The following is a 19,702-nucleotide window of genomic DNA, read 5'->3' as shown; positions in this document are numbered from 1 at the left end:
CCTTGGCTTAAGCCAGGACTTCCAGAGCCACAGACCCTGGAAGCCCAAGGTCCCTGGCAGTCTGTAAGACAGGCCTGTCATAGCACCAGGAAACCTGGGAGTGTCCCACATGACCAGGCTCTCCTCCTCAGCTCCCCCAGAGAGCTGGCAGCCGTGACAGAGGGAGGCAGGCAAGTCTATGCAGAAACCCTGCCTGGGATTCCCTGAAAGTTCATTAAAGCTGACTTGTTTTCAGGAGAATTTGGAATGTGACAAACCTGTTTTGTTGGAAAATTTCCAATCAGACCTAGTGGTATATCTTCCCCACCACCCAGTGGGCCTGCACCGCAGGCAGCAAGCAAGATGAATGGGGAACACAAGAAATCCACAGGAGACAGCCTCACTTTTTAATGATATAAACAATTATTCTGGCACATTACCTCCAACTGTACCTAGTATCTATCTGCTACACTACAGCTCACCCGCTTATTGGCCCTGATGCAGAAATCACTGGCCGATAATCTCTGGCCAGTGCTATGAAGCTCAGATGCAGTGATAACAATGGTCCCTTCCAAATGCCTGTATTGCACTAGACACAGGTGTCTGGTAAAGGATGAGCATTGTTGCTAGTGGACTTATAAACATAGTAAATCTGACAAGGCAAAATCTGGGCCTGTGTCAAACCCCTCTGAAGCACCTTGACAGCTGCCTGTACTGGCCAAAGCTGTCAGTGCAGATGAACAAGATGGGTCAGACAGAGCCACGCCTCTGGAACCCCAGCGTTAAGGTCGCATAGAGCAGCTGGGAGTTTTGCTTTTTCCACAGCTAAGATCAGCGGAAGCACCTGAACTGAAGCCCTGCTGGTATAAATGGAGAATGCCAGAGCACTGGAATTCACTCTGTGAAAGCTGGCTGACCCCCCTTAATAGATTACAAGAGGCCAGTAGGTGGGAGGGTGAGTATTGCTCATGGACACAGTAGCCTGAACTTTTTCACTATCTCTTTTCCTCTGCCTCAAAGCAGGAAGATCCTGCTCCAAACCAGTCAGTACTACCCAGATAAGGGGAACATGAGATTTTACACTTACCAATCAAGTATTAACACGCAAGGGTCTTTGTCTGAATGTGTATAAAAGGTTTGTAAAATGTGTGTAAGACAGAATCTTTTGTACCAAGGTACAGGCTCTCCTTTTTCTGCAAAATAAAGCATTTTTCCTTATCCCTGTCAGGCTGTTAATTGGCTCTCAGCTAGGCAGACCTGATATTTCGGTAACAGTTTCTGGCGACCCAGATGGGACTCTCCTAGCTCGGACATTGAACTCCGGACAGCTGCAGTGAACTAGGAGCGGTGCCACAGGGGTGCTTAACCCCTCTTCCTCACTTCTCCGCAGCCCCTGGGGTTCGTGATCCGATAAGGTGAGCCCTAATAGGATAAGGAAATACTATCTGGTTCTGGTTAGAGGCGGGCCTCTTATCTGGTTGTCTGGTTCTGGTGCACTATCTGGTTCTGTTCTGTTTAACTGGTTACTGTTGTTTTTCTGCTCTGTATACATTTGGGCGTTAGGAGTGTGGGTGGAACTAAACCTCTCGTTCGTAATTCCTCGGAGTGGAAGCCATGCGTGCAAGAAAGCTCTAAGGTTGAACTGAGATCCTTCTGTCCTGTCCCCTGTAGCGGTCAGTGTAATAAAAGTAAAAAAACCTGAATTAGACTGTAATTCCCTCTGTTCTCTATGTATTTCTCTTTTCCATTTGAGCATCAGCAAACAAATGGGTGGGTCTCTGGGTAAACCCTCTAAAGGAGTTTAAATTATTTGTTAAGTAAATGGCCTTTACCTGGTATTCAAAAAAAAAATGTCAAAACAAATTTAAATAATTAAACGCCAATAGACCATGCATTTTTGCCCAAGTGGCAAGCCTCACGAGGGAGGACTCGAGTAGTCTTGTAAGTAAAAATGTTTAAGGGAAGAGACCAGGAAGGGTGGGGGCTAGTTGAGAAGCCCATCCTCTAGCTAAACTGGTAGTAAAACAAGTTGGTGCCCCTAAAAGGGGCAGTTCAGCAAGAAAAGCAGGATCAGGCCCAGGCGGGCAGGCAACAAACAAAAAAATTAAAAAAACAGATTAAAAATTCTAAAAGTATAGTGTAAAAAAAAAAGTAAGTGTAAGCATAAAAATTTCAAATACCCAGAACAATATCTTAAAATGGTAATTTAAGTTAATAAAAGTGGCTGTTGAAAAACAAGCGATTTAAAAAAAAGTAAGAAGTTAACTCTGTAGTTACTGGAGGGAACAGCAGTTGAACTTTGTAAAATGCTAAAAAGGAAAGTTCTTAGTGTCTTTAAAATGTTTGTAAATAATTCAGGCAAAAAAATTATTAGATTGCAATCATTTGGCTATAAACAATTTAATTAAATTAGCTAAAGAAATATATACAGTTCTATGTAATTAAAATTTTATTAGGCTCTAAGGGGCACTATAAGTAGTAATGTTTTCTTTCAGTGTTTAAAAGCAAAAGTTAAAAGTAAAAAGCAATCACAATTCTGGTAAAGTTAATTATGTCCCTTTTAAGGTAAAAATCTTTAAGCTGTGGATAGCTTTGGATCCAAAAGCAAGCCAAAAAGCATCTATATTAATGCGAATTATCTAACGGATAAGGTAGAAACCACTGAAACCTGGGCTGCCTATAAAACAAATACAAAGAAATATGGGGTAATTCCTCTGTTTTGCCTGAAATCAACAAGGGTATTTGTATATTTTCATAAAATGGTCTGGTTTAAAATCAGGCAAAGGGGTTGAATTAAAATGCAAATACTTGTTTTATTCAACTTAAAATACAAAGTGTTTGAACAAATCAAAAAAATGTAACATACTAAAGTCTAACACATTTGCTTAAGTAAAAAATGTCTGTATAATGCTGTAACCAAAGGTTCTGCTGTCCATAATACAACTCATTACCTGTCTCTTCAGCTTGATCGTAAATTACGTAACAGGCCTGGCAATCTGGGCTTGCCAGGCCCGAAGGGGGGGGATTGTGAAAGCTGGCTAACCCCCCTTAATAGATTACAAGCGGCCAGTAGGTGGAAGGGGTGAGTACTGCTCATGGACACAGTAGCCTGAACTTTTTCACTATCTCTTTTCCTCTGCCTCAAAGCAGGAAGATCCTGCTCCAAACCAGTCAGTACTACCCAGATAAGGGGAACATGAGATTTTGCACTTATCAATCAAGTATTAACACGCAAGGATCTTTGTCTGAATGTGTATAGAAGGTTTGTAAAATGTGTGTAAAACAAAATCTTTTGTACCAAGGTACAGGCTCTCCTTTTTCTGCAAAATAAAGCATTTTTCCTTATCCCTGTCAGGCTGTTAATTGGCTCTCAGCTAGGCAGACCCAATATTTCGGTAACAACTCCCAACTTGGTGTGAACACACCTAGGCCTTTAAGGCCCATGGCTTTGAAGACATTGAAGAGCTAGAGGGGAAGGGTGGATTAGCTTGCCAGGCGTGACTTATCTAGTTGGAGGGATAGTTTTTTGATCCATATTTTTATTTAACTTCAAAAGCCTTAACAACATCATATGACTCTAAAGAAATAAAAGAAGACCCCTTTTACCATTTTTGTTTATTTAGCACAGTGGAATTTGGCAAAGGAAGAAGGAGCACAGAATGCCTAGCCCTTGATTGGGTCTAGCTATTTCACTTGGGTGAAGTATACAGGAAGGCATAGGTGGACACCTGTCCAGATCCTCTCAGATTTGCTTGGAGCAATTCAAAGCCAGGGAACACTCAGAGAGCACCTTGACTCTCAAAAACATGGAGTTGGTCCAGACCTGTCAAACATCTTTTCTTTGGTGGTTGTTCTTGAAAAATGGCCTTTTATCAAAAACAAACTTTTACCAAAAAGAAAAAAGAAGAGTTTCTAAAGTTTGTTTTTGGGCAGGATTTTGTTTGTTCTGTTTGGTTTTTTGCTTTCTTAAAACTGGTAAATAAATATTTTCCTTTTTTTCCTTTTCACCCCTCTTTTGTCTCCTTTTTTCTGTGACAGAAGAGGAGGAGGAGAAAGTAGAAATAGGAAGGAAACCCTGTCTACAAATGTCTACAAAAGTTATCGAGATAACAAGAACTCATTTCTCTTCTAAACCTGGCAAATGAAAATAATTTTGAATTTTTCCACAAAAATGCATGACCCTCCTCCAGCCAGCTGTACTCTACAGATACTTGGAGAGGCAGCTAGTGCCACTGATGCAGAAGCCTGATATTTCTCTAAGGAAACCAAGCAATGGGCAGAGGGGACCCATATGCATTCCCTTCTCATTCTGGACAGCACAGAAACAAAACGTCCACCCTTGCCCTGACAGGTCAGGGTCGCATACCTCAGCCTGTGCTAAACAGAGAAGGACTGTATTGAATCAAAGGCAGATTTTCCCCTCCTCCCCCCTCACTTCAAAGACACACGTTCAACATCAGGTACGCCCTGGCCGAGGTGCACAGTACCCCAGCATCGGTCCTAGCTGGCCATGGGCACATGTCAATGGCTGATTGTGCACTGAGAGAGCAGACTTGCCTCTGTAACGCTGGCTGTTGCTGCAGACTCAGGAAGACACCATGGTATTGCTTACCCTGCCAGCTAGTAACAGAGGCCACATCTGTGCACCTAGGAGGGCCGGAAACTGACTTTGATTTAAAGAAAAGTTCAGATTCTCTAGTCTAAATAGGTTGTGCTGGCCTCAGCTACATTAAACCACGTACCCAGCCCAAGGCCTGTACATTTGACACCCGTGATCTAGGATATCACTAACAGAATGGAAAAACAATTGGCAATAGCTTTATGTAGTTATCCCGCAATTTATGTGCGTGTTGCTTCTGATTATCTATTTTGTAAGATGCTAATCCATCACCACCACAGGATTTGCGTACATGAGCTACTGCAAGGTAGATTCATCAGCACAATGAGTGATTCGGGATAAACAGCTGGACTCTCCACATCCTGTCACCGAAATCCCTGCTTTCCAGCTGCTGTCTTTATGCACATTGGGAAGAGCGTTCCCCTCCTGGCCTGAACAATGGGAACTTGATTTCCTTTGCTTGTAAAACAGTTCCCACAGAACTGCACATGAGAAAATGGCCAGCTGTCCCCTGGGAGCAGGCTGACGTGAGGAACAGGTAATGCTTCTGCAGCATTTAGCAGAGGTGTAAGAGTTCTGTATAGTTTTCCTATTCCTGGAGCAAGCTCTATCACTTCATGTCCATTCACTTCTTTAACTGCTGCAGCAGCAGGAGTCAGTCCAAGGACTATTTCATCACATGATTCCTGAAGGTTTGACCTCTTTGCACAGAGGGATGCAAGGACCATGCTGCCCTTAGCTTCTGTATGTAACCATCCACTCACCTCCTATCCATGCCACCACTGCCATTCCATGCCCCATTTCTATAGAAATACAGGCATGTGCACAATTTTTAGACCCAAGGGCAAAGCTCCTTGCCCCAGAACTTTGCTTTCTAAGTTGGCAATGTGACTTCTGCTGTCCTTCCTCTGATCTGCAGCCCCCACCAGCACCTGTATTTCTTCAGATGTAACCTGTTTTCTTCTAAGGAAAATATAATTTTTGTATCTTTCCTGCATCCATAAAAAAAACCCCTCCTGATCCCTGGATACTATTATTTAACCCCTTGTCATTTTGTTTTTGAATCAAGCATAAATAGGAAAGGTATTCCTAACTCATAAAATATCAGGGTTGGAAGGGTCCTTACAAGGTCATCTAGCCCAACCTGCTGCTTGAAGCCGGACCAATCCCCCGACAGATTTTTGCCCCAGTTCCCTCAATGGCCCCCTCAAGGACTGAACTCACAACCCTGGGTTTAGCAGGCCAACGCTCAAACCACTGAGCTATCCCTCCTGTGGTTCAGCTCATGGATACTGTGATTCAAGAGAGTCTTCTGGAGACACCTCTTGCTATTTGCAAGGTATGTTCCTCTACTCCTAAAACAGCTAGAACATAAAATATTCTCCCTAACATGAGAGTTTTCAATCCCATATCACTATTCTTTTCTGCCTGCTTCATGCAATGATTACACCCCAAGCTCCACTGAGCAGCAGTGGCCATAGCTAGAACAGGAAGGTACATACATAGGGGCTTCTTTTAGAGGGACAAAAATATCAAAGTTCAGCATCCAATTCTACATAGATCATCAGAATGGAAAATAAAGAAGAGCGAGGCAAGCCCTGCAGAAAGCAGCTAAGAACATTAACTCAGTAACTCTGCATAAATTGCAGCACACGCTAAGACATCCTACTAATGAACAAGCAGCAACTTGCACTTCACATTGCTCTTGAGACGCTTTCTACACCGATATTCTTAATAAAAATCTCACAGTCGAGCTTTCCAGAAGCCAGTGGGAGCCGCTGGGGGGGCTTAGTTCTTTTGAAAATCCAGACATTTATTGAGGAGCTTAATTATAGGCATCCATTTTTTTCAAATCTTGGCCCAAGTTAACGGTTCTTAACTCTAAGACGACTCTGCATATTAAAGAAAGGAGTTGGCATCAGTAGCAAACAGAGATATTTCACGCAATATAGAGCACGTCCCCGCAGCTAAGTCTGGCTGTTCTTAGAGCCTGGAGTAGTACTTTTAATTCTTGCTCTACTCAGCACAAGCAGTGACAGCTCCAGATGAGGGTATCAGTCGCTGGGCAGACCCAAACAGTTGCGTTTTGACTTGGCCGAGTCTCCCTTCAGCAGTGCAATTACTATCTTTCTGTCAATAGCTGCAGCTTGCCCTCATTGAATGGCGACAGTACTGGCATTTAGGAGGGCAATGCCCCCGGCCCATCTGTCGGCCACCAACATATCTGTCACGTCAGATAAAACATCCAGTTCTCCTGCTAGACTAGTCAGTGACGTCCCAAGCCTGTGATTCCATCACTGCAAAATTCTGGCAGGAGCACGATCTGGAGACAAAAGGTTTCTCCTTGCCAGGAAATATATTGATTAGCCTCTGCTGGAATGCTAATTTTGCATGTTTCCAAAGCAACATGGAGCAAATCATAACAGATGTTGCCTCTGTGTCCTATGGAAAAAAGGCTGTTTACCCATGTGCCCAGCTCACACCGCTGGCATAGAGGCTGTGCACATTACGTGTATGACTATTTGGATCTGTACTGACCGATTTAAAGATCAGACCTTAAGGACAGAAGAAAAAAAAAGCTTTACTCTGATTGATAAACACACACATACAAAAAAAGAGAAACTGATTTGCAGTTTCCCAAGCTAGACAGAGCATAGTAGGTCAATCAATCAACAAATTTTAATATTGACTGATAAAACCAAGGATTTTTCTTCACTGTTGTCTTTGTAGGCTCCCCTCTGTTCCATTATTCTGCTACTGGAACAGCCCCCAAATCTTATTCAAATAAAAGGCAAAGCATCCAGTGGTGTTTGCTTCGTCAATTGCCGTCAACTACCACAACACACTTAGCACAGTACCACAGGGAAAGGCTGTTAATTTGCATTTTGGGTTTCGAACTACAATGGTGGCAATTGTCACTGATAAGGACAGACCTACACTGCAGCCAAGAGCTGTAATTCCCAGCTCAGGCAGACGTACCCACTCCAGCTCTGATCAGCATGGGCAGCAGCTCAGGCTAGTCACCCGAGTACAATTCCGTCAGCGATCTTAGGTACAGACTCCTGGCCTCGCTGCTATTTTTAGTGCATGTCTGTCTACTCACGTCAGGAATTACACCTCCCCACTGCCGTGCACATGAACTCAATGTCTCGGAACAGATTTGTTTACCAAAGTTAGGAAGAATGGAGTCATCAGCCCACTTCACTACTGCCTAACACCCACCCCCACCCGTAGCAGCCACCTTCCTCACCTGTGCTGCAAAAAAGTACATCTAGTCCTGCCTACTGTTCCAGAGATCCCGAGAGGATGGCACATGAATACACTTAGTATCCAGCAGTAAGTGGGGTCAGGGAGCTGCAGGTCAAATGTTGGATTTAAGCAAGTTAAAATGGTGTTTCACAAGGGCTACATCTGCACTGCACACCCCTCGCAGCAGCATGCAGGTTTCCTGTGTAGCTACAAGCCAGACTGAAAAGCAGGCTGAGCCCACCCTGTGGGTGCCGTTACACACATCAGCGGAAGGCTCTGGTGGGGGTAGGGCAAGCAGGGAAAGACTTGGCAGTGGAGAGCTGATGGAGCCTTTCCCCACTACATCCCCCAGGAAGTCATTCCAGCTGCCTGAGCCTTTCCCTGCAACGGGGAAAGACTCCGGCAGCTAGGAGGTAGCGGGACATTACGCTGCTAAAACAGCAGTGTAGATGGGGCTGCACTACTTGGGCAGAGTCGAGTAGGTTATGAACCCACAGCATTCAGGACTGTCTTTGTGTCTCACTGTCTATACTTCTACCTGTATCCATGCTCGGGGTGTGTATCGTTTATGTACTGTAATGCTGCTGAAAGGAGAGTGCAGCCTAGACATACCCCAGAGGTCAAGGTAACTGTCTGTGCTTAATTTTCAACTTACTAACTATGGATGTTGCAACCTTCCATAGCACTATTAGCGTCACATTTATTGCACACTGTCATAACTGCAGAGAAAACGTCAAATTACCTCATGAGGGAGGCATGCGGAGTCCAGTGTAGCTGTGGGGACTGCCACAGAGAGACTGAGGAACAACCTGAGCTGCTGGAAAACTATTTCCAACGTAAACAACTGTGCAGGTCAAAAAGCACAGCACAGATCTAGTATAAAAACTTTGAGTCAAGCAGTATTCCAGCTGCAATCGCATTCTCCCACACCAGTGGGTCCAGCATCTAGAGAAGTGAAAAATCCATCACTGCCACTGACATTAATTGTCAAACTGTATTTTTACAACATCCTATTTTAGTTCAAACTCACTTGACACTTCCCAGGAACACAGACCACCAAAATAATGAAGATATACTATAATCTGCTTTATTAAAGATATTACTGTACATCCAAATACATTAATTTATGGCATTGAGAAAAGTGCTTTAGAAAAAGATACCTACGTATATGCACTTAGATTTCAGTAGCAGGATACACTAATACTACCGCACACCACTTAAGAGTTGAAGTATTTTTTAGCATAAAGGGACAAGCCAGACGAAAAATAAAATTTTAGTGACCCTTTAGATAATCAGAACAAGTTTAAAAAATAAGCTATATCGTGAGAAGCTAGGTTTGTGATTTTCTGCATTGACAAAGAAAGAGACAAAGATCTTTCATACATACCTGGAGCTACTTTCACACACTGGCTCTCACAAAGGAGGGCCATCCCGCAGTATTCAGACTGCCAACGCTCTGGAGGGAACTATTTTCAGTATATTTTAACAATTGTTTTGTAAGATCTAGTTTCATGAAAACATAATCACAAAAGCAAAGACTGGGCCTAAGCCACCTGAGAGTGTCCCTAAATTGGAGAATTTTTGTAAAATTGCAGAATCAATGGATCTATTTTTGGCCTTAATCCTGAAAAGACAAATGCACATGCTTAACTTCCTGCACCTGAACAGACTCACTGAAGTTAACAGACCACTGGCACATTTAAAGGAAGCACGTTGGTAAGACTTTCAGCATCAGGGCCTTTGGGGTGGACAGAAATCAATAGCTAGTGTAATTGCAGCAAGTGAAAAGAACTAGCATGTGGAGAAACTAGTTCCCCCGAGAAATCAGTAGAGAAGCAGCAGCTTTGAGCCGTTTTTAAGGTGTAATATATTCACACTGAGCTGACACACAGTAGCCTTGCTTTACATTAATAAACCTGCCTGTTTTCACTTTGTGCAGGTTGTGGATGGGAGTTGTAGATGAAGATAAATGATTTATACCACCACAGCGCTTCCATCTACAGTCATCTCCATTTTCTAGACTTCATCCACCTACAAATAAACTTACAAAATCTACTTACCAAAAAGATTGAATCCTTAAGCTTTCCTTAAGATAGCACTCCAAGCTACTGACCTTCTGCACGGATTTCTATGCAGAATGGGTATCTATCCATTCTTGCTGCCCTCTCTTCCTGGAAGTAACAGCCTCCACAGAATCTGGTCAGAGCCCTCAGATGCCACAGAATCAGTTCAGTTCTGACAGCTATTGCTTACAAATCATCTTATTAGAAATATGTATCTATACAGTGTGGAAAAGACAGCTGAGCTCTCCTCTAAAGCTTGCAGTTCTCTAGGACTAACACTGTGTGATGCGCAGCACCATGGAAGGGGAAGTTCCACCAGACAAGAACTCTCTCCACGGAGCATCACCGTAGAAAGCAGAGGCGTGAGATCTCACAGGCGCTCTGACATGGACCTGCACTTCACAACCACTGCAGTGGGGGAATCGTAGGATATGCTAACAGCAGAGAGTGATGGTCTCCTAAGGAGCCTGAATTGGGATTTTGTGATAGGACGTGAACAGAGAAACCATTTGTACTATGAGACACTGCAGTGTGCCTTAGCAGCCATATCAAACAAGGATGGTTTTCTTTCCAGTAACACATGATGTGTGTGTTAGTCATTGCTGCTCCACAGCCATCCTGCATCCTCCGTCTTGAGCAGTGTTGTAGGATTCACAGCTTGTACACTTCATGCCTAAGATATGGAACTGTACCGTGGACCGGGTGCTGCAGTCATTGCAAAGGATCTGTAATAAAAGAGAGTGGCCATAAGACAAACAGAAGGCTGAATAAAATGTTGCGGCTAGAACAAAACTTGCTTACTACTAGATGTCTTTTTGTTTTATTTATATATATATATAGTAAACAGTTTGTGTCTTTTATTTTAGTTGGTTTAGATACACCTCTACCCCGCTATAACGCAGTCATGGGGAGACAAAAATCCCTACTGTGTTATAGCTGAAACCTCGTTATATCGGGGTTGGGGCGGCAGGGCTCCGGCTGTGATTTAAAGAGCTCTGGGCTCCAGCCGCTGCGGGGAGCCCCAGGCCCTTTAAATCACCAGTGAGCCCCACTGCTGCAGCCCTGGGGTAGCAGCGGCAGGGTTCCAGTGAGATTTAAAGGGCCCAGGGCTCCCCGCAGCAGCCAGAGCCCCAGACCTTTTAAAGTGCCGCCGGAACCCTGCTGCTACCGTGCTTTATGCAAACCTGTGTTATATCGGGTCGTATTACAGCGGGGTAGAGGTGTTTTAATATATTTTGTTTTTGATATTTTTAATTCTTTTTTTTTTTTAAATGAGCGGTTTGTCTGTGCTTATTCATGTTGGGTTACATTTTAGCTATATTTTGTTTTATAGTAGTATTTGTAGTATCTGTATTCTTTGGGGGGGTGTTATGGGGTTTTTTAAGTTTATTATTTAGCAGCACATTTTTAAGACCACAGTGGTGGTAATTATTTGAATGTCTATTAATATTAGGCTTAACGTATGAACCAGGGGCCCCAAACTCACCTCCTTTGGTACAGTATTGTTTTCAGCTGTCTGTTGCCTGGCTATTAGTTGGACAATGGGCACCAATTGCTCTATTTTCCTTTGTATAAAGTCAGCGGTGTTAATGGGCAAGGGAGGGACAGGTGCCACGAGATTGGCCACCAGTGATTCTCACTGTCTGTCACAATTTCTGTTACATTTTTATTTTTACACGTGGCCGTAAGGCATGGGTCCCAGTCTCAGAGAGGTGAGGTTCAGGCTCCCCTGGCATGGTGTCTCCGCCGAGAAACTGTGATATTTCACAGCACATAGCGTGGCCCTAGTGGTACCACCTCCTTGAACTCTCTAATGACTAGTTGGGTCCAAACTCCCGCACTGGTGGTCCGGTTTATTTCAGCTGAGCACTTACGGAACCATCTGTGCTTGATTTGTTTACAGCAAGCTGTCTTTGTTTTATTTTTCCCTTAGGTTTCTGTTTTTACACTGGGATAATACTGGTTATAGATCTTAATTTCTATTGTACTTATATTGTTACAGATAATAATTTTTAATGATTTCCTGTTCATTTTAAACGGCAATTATAATTGGCAAAGTTGAATTATTAATTTCATGTGGTGCCCTAGGTTTAGGACCTTTCAAACTGCAAATTTTCTCTTTTAATATTAAGAATTTTGGTTTTTACTAATATGGTTTAGATAAGTGTGCTGTTTAACAACTTTGATTACCTTTTTATTTTTTGCATTAGATGCATAACAAATCTGGCCTTCCCAGACAATCCAGCAGATGAAGACAGGAGAGGACACAAAGCTCTGGTTACACTAATTCCCTCTGTGAGGGCTCCCTGATACTGCTCTATGAGACTTCAGATAATCCAGTCTAGGAAATACGTTCTTTTCTACATCAACTAAAAAAGCAGAACCAGTCTTAGTCCAAGAAACACTAGGGAAGTGGGGCATCTGGGCTGGCTTTGTGGGTGCGGCTGTAATAAGTTACATAGTCCTGATCCTAATATAAGTCTCACTAGCAAGCAGAAGCCAGGCCCAATGTGGCTGTCAAAGGCTGAGTTATCCTTGGCTAGAATAGCGGCACTCAATTTACCACTCGAACACTGGCAAACGTCTGAGTGCTTTGCACAAACAGTATGTTCTCTCTGAAATGAGACGAGAACATACATTCCAGCTCCTGCAGAGGACAGTGGCTCCCTGATCTGGTGTTGTCGGATGCTTCAGAAGAGTAATTCCCCTGGCCTCCCTTACCCCCCACCTCGTGCAATGCTATACCAGGCGCAGATGGGTAAGGAACAACATTGTTCTTCACCTAGCTGGTCACCTTATCCCCTGAACATGAGAAACAATTGTTCTGCATCATGCCAAAGGGTAACATTACCTTTTGTTTCAGAGAGAGAGCGCCGCTTGCTCTCTACTCCGGCTAAGAGGAGGGCAGAGAGTGGCCAATAATGGAGGGAGACTGGAAGGGGGCACAGTGAGAAAAGTGTTGCTATTTACCTCCACCATCATGTTCTGATATTCCGTGGGCATAGGGGTTTGCGCCACTTCATCATCCAACTGTCGCCAGTACCTGGACATATCTAAAGCTGAGTGCATGCACAAGGGGCATCGGTAACCTCTGACAAGGAGACAAAATACAAGTCAGGAAGATGCTGGTGTGGCACAGTCAGTTTAAATACATCAGGAAGGGGAGGAAAACCCCAGGGAAGAAGAAGAGCTATTGAACGTAAAGGACAATGTTGGAACAAGGACCAACGGGGACAGACTGACCATGAATAAATTTAAGCTGGAAGGAGCAGCAGGCTTCTGTCCATCAGAGGAGTGAGGGGCTGGCACAGCCTCCCCATAGGAGCAGTGGGGCAAACAACCTCACTAGCTTGAAGATGTAGTTGATAAATTTATGAATGGGATTATATGACAGTGTAGTCAATGAGAAAGGTGATGTACAACGTGGACAAATTGCACAGCATTTGTTGGAAGTAGCCGAGGAGAGACTGCTTTGTTAACAGTTGCCTTTAAATCACTTGGCCCTGGACTGGCAAAGCAAAGCAATCTTTACTTCTCCAGCTCAGGAGTCTGCATTGCCAGGGTACTTAGGAAGAAGTGGGGTCAGAATACTCACTCTTTTAACATGTCTTCATAACAAGTTCTAAAAAGAAAATACAAGGCCACATTAGTAGCTACACAAGGAAAGTGAAGTCACTGTGCTTTAAACCCTCTGGACAGAAAAGTGGGGCTGGCTTCAACTGAAGGAAGAGCGAGCTAGCTAGCCAAAGAGATATGGTTAAAAAATAATTTGTATGGTAGTGGAAAGAGGAACTAAGCACCAACACGTAGTGTTTAGAGGGACCCAAGGAGACCAGAACATGTTAGGTCCTATTCTGACATCTTCAGTAGTGAACTGGAGGAAGGAGTCAACAGCGTGGGAATGAAACTTGCAGATGATTCGAGATCACTCCAAACAACACTGACAGAGAACTATGTCAGAGAGAGTCAGGGAGATGGGCAGAACAGAACAAAGCGAGGTTCAGTTAGGGAAGATTCATGCAGCTCCATCTGGAGAATGTTAATCTACAACGTACAGTCAGTGGGGTGGGGAGAGCCTGGCAAACAGCAATGAAGAAGGAGACCTAGGAATAGAAGAAATTCAAAGGTATGTCCAGTGAGACATAATAGCGAACAGAAACAAAAGAGGGATAAGGACATTTTGGGTTGAATATACAGTTGCATCGATTCATAGGACATGAAGGAAATACATGACACTGTTGCGACCACCCTCCGGCAGTGATGTATTCAGTTCTGAGCACCATGTCAGCATAAAAATTAATGACAAACTGGAAAGATTTCCTAGAGCAATAGAAATGTTCAGTGGACGCCAGGACAATGCAGGATGAAAATTAAGAGATATATATAGACTGGTTAAGAGACAATTTGAGTCCTGGCCCCTCCAAAAAGCTCTACAGTGGGTACCTTCATAGAGCCAACTGGGCTCCTCATGGGGCTCGTCACACGCTGCTCATTATAGGGCCAGAGTGAGGGGATGGCACAACAGACTGCACCAAGGAGGACATTATTTAGAGTGATATGCTGGAGTATAAGTGGTAACAAGAATAAATTAAGCAAGGGAAAATGTAAGAAGAACATCAAGGAAGCACCTTTGTCAGGAAGTTTTACTGGGTTGGGGAGCAGTCTCCAAGGAAAAGGAGAGAAGCCCCATTGCTTGGGACATTCGGAACACGACTGAAGACAGCAGAGAACAATCAGGCTTGCATTAGTGAGGAGATAGACTGGAAGATACAACAGATATTTCCATCTCGGATATCGAGGATTCTATGGAAATAGTTTTACCTATGAAGAAGGTGTCCACACGGCAGAACATGGGCTCCGACACGGGAGGTGTGAATGTCCTGTTTCAAGACATAAGAATTAGCATGTATTTTCCCAAGTACCAAACACACCCAGAAAGCTAAAGTCAAAGCCAAGAGAGAAAAAAAAGAATATTTCAGTAGGTACACAATTAAGCTATAGAATTTATTTTCAAGTAAACTTTTAATAGTTGAAACATTTTAAAAAAACAACCCATACCTCCAAACATATTGGACAGTCCTGCCTGGAGACATTTTCAATGCACTTTGTAAAGAAAGGAAAAAAAGGCAGCTTAACAGGAAAGAAAAATAAATGTAGATTCTTGCATAATAGAAGTACTTGGATCTACAGTTCCTTAGAATATATAAAAGTTTTAGAAAACTTTTTACTACCCCAAACATGGGTTCAAATTCCAAAAAAGGGGGTTCCAGTAAAATCTGTGAATGCTAAAATTTCCAATTTTAATTTTTTTTAATTGTTACGGGACTTCCAAAAAAGAAACTACTAGACCACACTAGGAAAGTGGCAAATCAAACTGACAGAATCTTAAAACATTTCTAGAAGAGTTGATCATTGATACGGGGACCTCCAGATGTGCTATGAAATGTCAAAGAGTATATTTCATGGGATTCACATTGCAAGGGAAGCAATACAGAAGTCCAATGCTCATCAGTGTTGCTGTTCAGGACTGCGATATACTGGCGGATGGAGGAAAATATGCACAGCACTGGTGTGTGTTATACATGGATCTAGTTAGGACGTACCAGCTCTCGTTTTCATAAACACAGTGATGGGGGAGCTGTGTTCTTTTTAAATGAAATTATAGAGTATTACATTCATACCTTATGTTTTCCTTGAAGACTCAAGGCTAGACATAAGTTACATTTTGAACAATGGAAAAAGTCTTCTTTTGGACCAATCCTAAAGAGACAGGCAGTTGGTTAGGAATAGTTTGCCAATTCCTGTACAATTTACATTTTAATATCTGCAAGAAAAGTTACACACTTAGAAAAGATTATTTCTCTCCCAGATCAAGAAAAGGTTTTATTTTAAAAGGACTATGACATTTTATGCAGTTAAGAAGCTAAACTTGTTACACAAAGAGCTGTCTAAAGCTCATTATTTTTAACTGTTTCCTTCGAGCCTTTAAAAGTGACACTTATGAATATTTAATTTAACAGTAACTAGGGCAACTTTAAGATAAAGTATATTTTCAAGATGATGGCCTTTGTTTTATGGTCGCCACCAACTTTCCCCCCTCTTTAGCACTTATTAATTTTCACAGTGGCAGACATTTACAATAGCTGCAGTGCAAAAACACTGCTTCAACAGATGCCTGTACCTGTACTAAAATCATTCCCCACCATTATATATTCAGTGACATTTTTAAAGATCAAACCTTAACTATTTTTGAGCTACATCAGAAGGAAAAGCTTATCTCCAACATGCAGCCTGCTTCCCTGTGGCTCAAAAAAATCCACTATTAGTCTCAGATTTGCAGATGCTACCCCTGTTATTTCCTAGTAACAACAGATCTAAGTAACTATAGTTAGCACAGGTTAAACAGACACTTGTTTTACACATTTTCTATTACATAAACACAGTTCAAATCTCTTCAAAAGTCATGCATTTAGGAATCTCTGGAAACAAAGACTCTGAACTATCATGTTAATGTTCTCTCTAAAATGAGGAGAAATTAGAACCAACATGTTTATAGCTGTGGAAGTCAGAAATTCTAAGACTGCTTTCCTTAATATTAATTAGTGGTACATAGGAGTTAGATGAAAATGTATAGCATAGGTCTGCTGCAGGATGCTGCTATAATTTAAACACAGAACAATATTAACTTAATTCAGCCACCAAGATTTCAAGATGTTTGTGTAGATCTTTTTAAAGGACAATTTTTTGCAGCAGTGGGAAATTAAGAAGTCTTTTCCCCCCTACAACAAACATTACAGATCTTACCCAAAGTACAGCGCTCTACTGCATATTCTGTTTTTGGTGTTCTCCACATGAAATGAGTGCAGAATATGCAACAGAGGATCGAGGGGAAATTTTTCCCTTCCCTGACTGCATTAAACCTGTGCAACATCACTAGATTTATTTTAGTGAACAAAAGGGAATCATGAAGTTTAAGACCTACAATCAGAATTGTTTTAGGAAAATTTATTTTAATTAGGCGTTTAAAAGCAACAGAAAGCTTTTAAACAAGTCATTACTTGACATAACTCTCCCTTTATTAATGCAAAGTCAGTATAAAAGGACACCCCCCTAAACTTTCTCATGTCTACATTACAGAGGCAAAAAATTATATGCAAATAATGGAATGACTTTTTAAAGTGTTCTTTAAGCAAGACCTATTTTTAAACTCAAAGCTGCCGTCTAGCCTCCTGAATTCTTAAACACAATGCATAACTTCAATTTCAAATACTATATCTTAAAGTTACCAATATTTAAGCCAACCTAAGCAGAATTGCTTTGTAAACTTGGAAACATGAATAAACATTGAAGAAAAAATATTAATAATTTTAAATACAGTACCTACAAATGCCACACTTCTCACAGTGATACTGCTTCTTGTCTTTGTCAAACAGGTGGCATATACCGCAGTAATATTCTCCAAACACACTGCTGCAATCCTCACAACTCTGTTGAGCCTACAAGTACATACACATTGCATAAGCAACTACCAACATATTGCTGGGTAAGGGGGGTTCTTTTAGTTCTTCAAGCTAGCACTTTAATGGCCCGTTGTCACTAGGGTTAAACTTAAGACTTGTTGAGCACAGTCTGCTGTCCCACATGACAGAGCCTACACTTTCAGGATTTTATAAAGCTTTGTGCCCCATTCCACCTCCCGCCCACAAAAAAGATGCATATATGCAAGTTTAGAGTTAAGACATTTTAGACGGGCAATTCTAGTGTCACAGTAAATCTGTGTTTACACCCACCAATCCTGACAGGATTTTTATAAAGTTTCCTTATTCTTTTAATCAAAAATAGTCATCTCTGGGGACATTTTACACGCTGTCTACAGAATTAGACTTCAAACTTTGTCTCACAGAGTAGGCTCAAGAAATAGGACTATAGGATTTGCCATCCTTGGTCAAGCCACGTAGTTTGGGTGGACACAAGATAGAGTCCTATATTCTCCCATCACCCTCCCCGCCTACATTCTTATTACTGTGGCAGTATATTGGAAGGGCAAATCAAATCTAGACACAAATCCTGTACACAGCATTGGTCCACAAACACCAAAACAGCAGAATGAAACAGATACAGCTTTAAGTTTCATTATCTAGCTGAGTTTTCTATAGCACCTATCTCCACACTTACTAAAGCTGCTGTGGAAGTACTACCTGCAGAAACACAGGAACAATCAGAAGCTACAGGAGACTCATTAAGGTCCTGTCCACACTACAAATGTAACAAAGCCAAGGGACCTGGTTGTAAGAGTTTCAGTCTATAACCATGTTCTGTAGCTAGGCTAGAGTGTTTAGTTTTGCTAGGAGCTGAAACTGTCTTTCTCCTCCTTTAATGTTAACTGGCTAGGTATGGAAAGAGGATAAATGCAACCTTCCCCTAAAATGTAGGAATTCCTTTTTAGTCTTATCTTGCCATTTGAAGGAATGGAGAAATCCACCCCCACGCACGCAGAGTAAAATTAAGGCCCTCTATTAAGCATCTGTGTTTTATAATCCCATTCAGACTATAACAATTATAGTCACAGAGTATTAAAGATTAAAGTATACACCATTACCTGCTGGATCCTTCTGCACTTTGTACACTGCACTTGTTTTACTTTAAAACGATCCATCTGATGATCTTCCTTGCTGTCATGACACAGACGGCAAACATAAAACTTACCGCAGCAAGGAGCCTGAAACAAACAAGAGACAAACTTTGAAGAAACCAAAATTAAGTTACAGCTAATGAAGATGCCTAGATTTCATTTACCCTTTTAGTGTTTCAAAACACTGGACTACGTCAGCTTGGTGGAGCTAGTGACAGCACAAGCTTGGTCTCTTCTTTATAAGGTATCAGAGGGAAGAAATGATCTGATTTTGGCTCCCAAGAGCAATGTCCTGATACGATTGGGAACAGAGAGGGAGGAAAAGGGAGGGTATTCTTTCACTGACAGAAAATGAGAGTGTACATTGGCGCATGCTTGAAGCTAGGTATACTCCCCATCAACAAATGCTTCCAACCCTAAAGGTACATCTCCCCGGGACGACAGACGAATGATGGGTGTGACTGCCCTGTGCCTCAGCAGCAGGTTGGCCCTCACAACACACCAGGGGAGGGTTTGAAGTTAGGATTTCCCACCTATTTCAGTCCGAGGAGCACAGGGGGCAGCTCTGACACCTGCCTCGCTCAGTCCAGGAGAAAATACAGAAGAAACAATAAAATCACAGAGCAGGAGCAGCTCTTTCAGCACGGCCTCTCGGCACAGGCTCCCAGGGCTGCCCCGCTGAACGCCGCACTAGAAGCCGCGGGGGCGGCCCGCGTCGTTCTGCGGGGGATTCAGCGACACGCCCGCGGGAATCGGGGGCGCTGGGGGCGGCCACGCGCTGCCCACGCTCGGGCCTGTCCCGCGACGCGGCTCTTCGGCCGGGCCCGGCGGCCAGACTCGGACGCTGCCGGAGAGCCGCGGCGGGGGCGGGCTCGGAAAGCGGGGAGAGAAGCGAAGCGAAGCGAGCCCGGCCCCGCTCCCCGCGCCGCAGGCCGGGGCTGAGGGGCAGCCAGCGCCGGGCTCGGCCCCGCTCCGAGCCCCGGGGAGACCCCCGCGAGCTGCCCGCCACGGGCCCCGCCCCCACCTGGAGCAGGCAGCTGCGGCGATAGTGGTCACAGCCCGCCCCGCCGGCCTCCGCCATCGCCGCGGACAGCCCGGCTCCGCCACCGGAACCGGAACCGCTCTGCCCGCCCGGCCGCCCCGTCTCTATGGTGAAGCGAC

General features: G+C 43.3%; 1 protein-coding gene across 2 annotated transcripts; it reads right to left on the bottom strand.

Moving 5' to 3' along the window:
* Positions 1 to 7,158: 7,158 nt before the first annotated feature.
* RCHY1 (ring finger and CHY zinc finger domain containing 1) lies at positions 7,159 to 19,674 on the bottom strand. 2 transcript variants are annotated; one of them, XM_050945066.1, is made up of 9 exons: positions 19,566 to 19,674; positions 18,509 to 18,628; positions 17,290 to 17,405; positions 15,591 to 15,669; positions 14,968 to 15,012; positions 14,731 to 14,789; positions 13,505 to 13,531; positions 12,880 to 13,000; positions 7,159 to 10,634 (listed from the first exon to the last, which is right to left on the bottom strand). In XM_050945066.1, exons 1-9 carry the CDS (start codon positions 19,620 to 19,622, stop codon positions 10,506 to 10,508), a joined length of 753 nt encoding a protein of 250 aa, XP_050801023.1. In that variant the 5' UTR covers positions 19,623 to 19,674; the 3' UTR covers positions 7,159 to 10,505. The 2 variants fall into 2 exon arrangements, with proteins under 2 accessions (XP_050801023.1, XP_050801024.1); XM_050945067.1 differs by lacking the exon at positions 19,566 to 19,674 and adding an exon at positions 19,075 to 19,247.
* Positions 19,675 to 19,702: the final 28 nt, after the last annotated feature.

This window comes from Gopherus flavomarginatus, chromosome 3 (genome assembly GCF_025201925.1).
Source record: "Gopherus flavomarginatus isolate rGopFla2 chromosome 3, rGopFla2.mat.asm, whole genome shotgun sequence".
Classification (NCBI taxonomy): domain Eukaryota; kingdom Metazoa; phylum Chordata; order Testudines; family Testudinidae; genus Gopherus; species Gopherus flavomarginatus.
The sequence above is the reverse complement of the archived record's forward strand: the minus strand, read 5'-3'. Positions and strand labels throughout refer to the sequence as shown.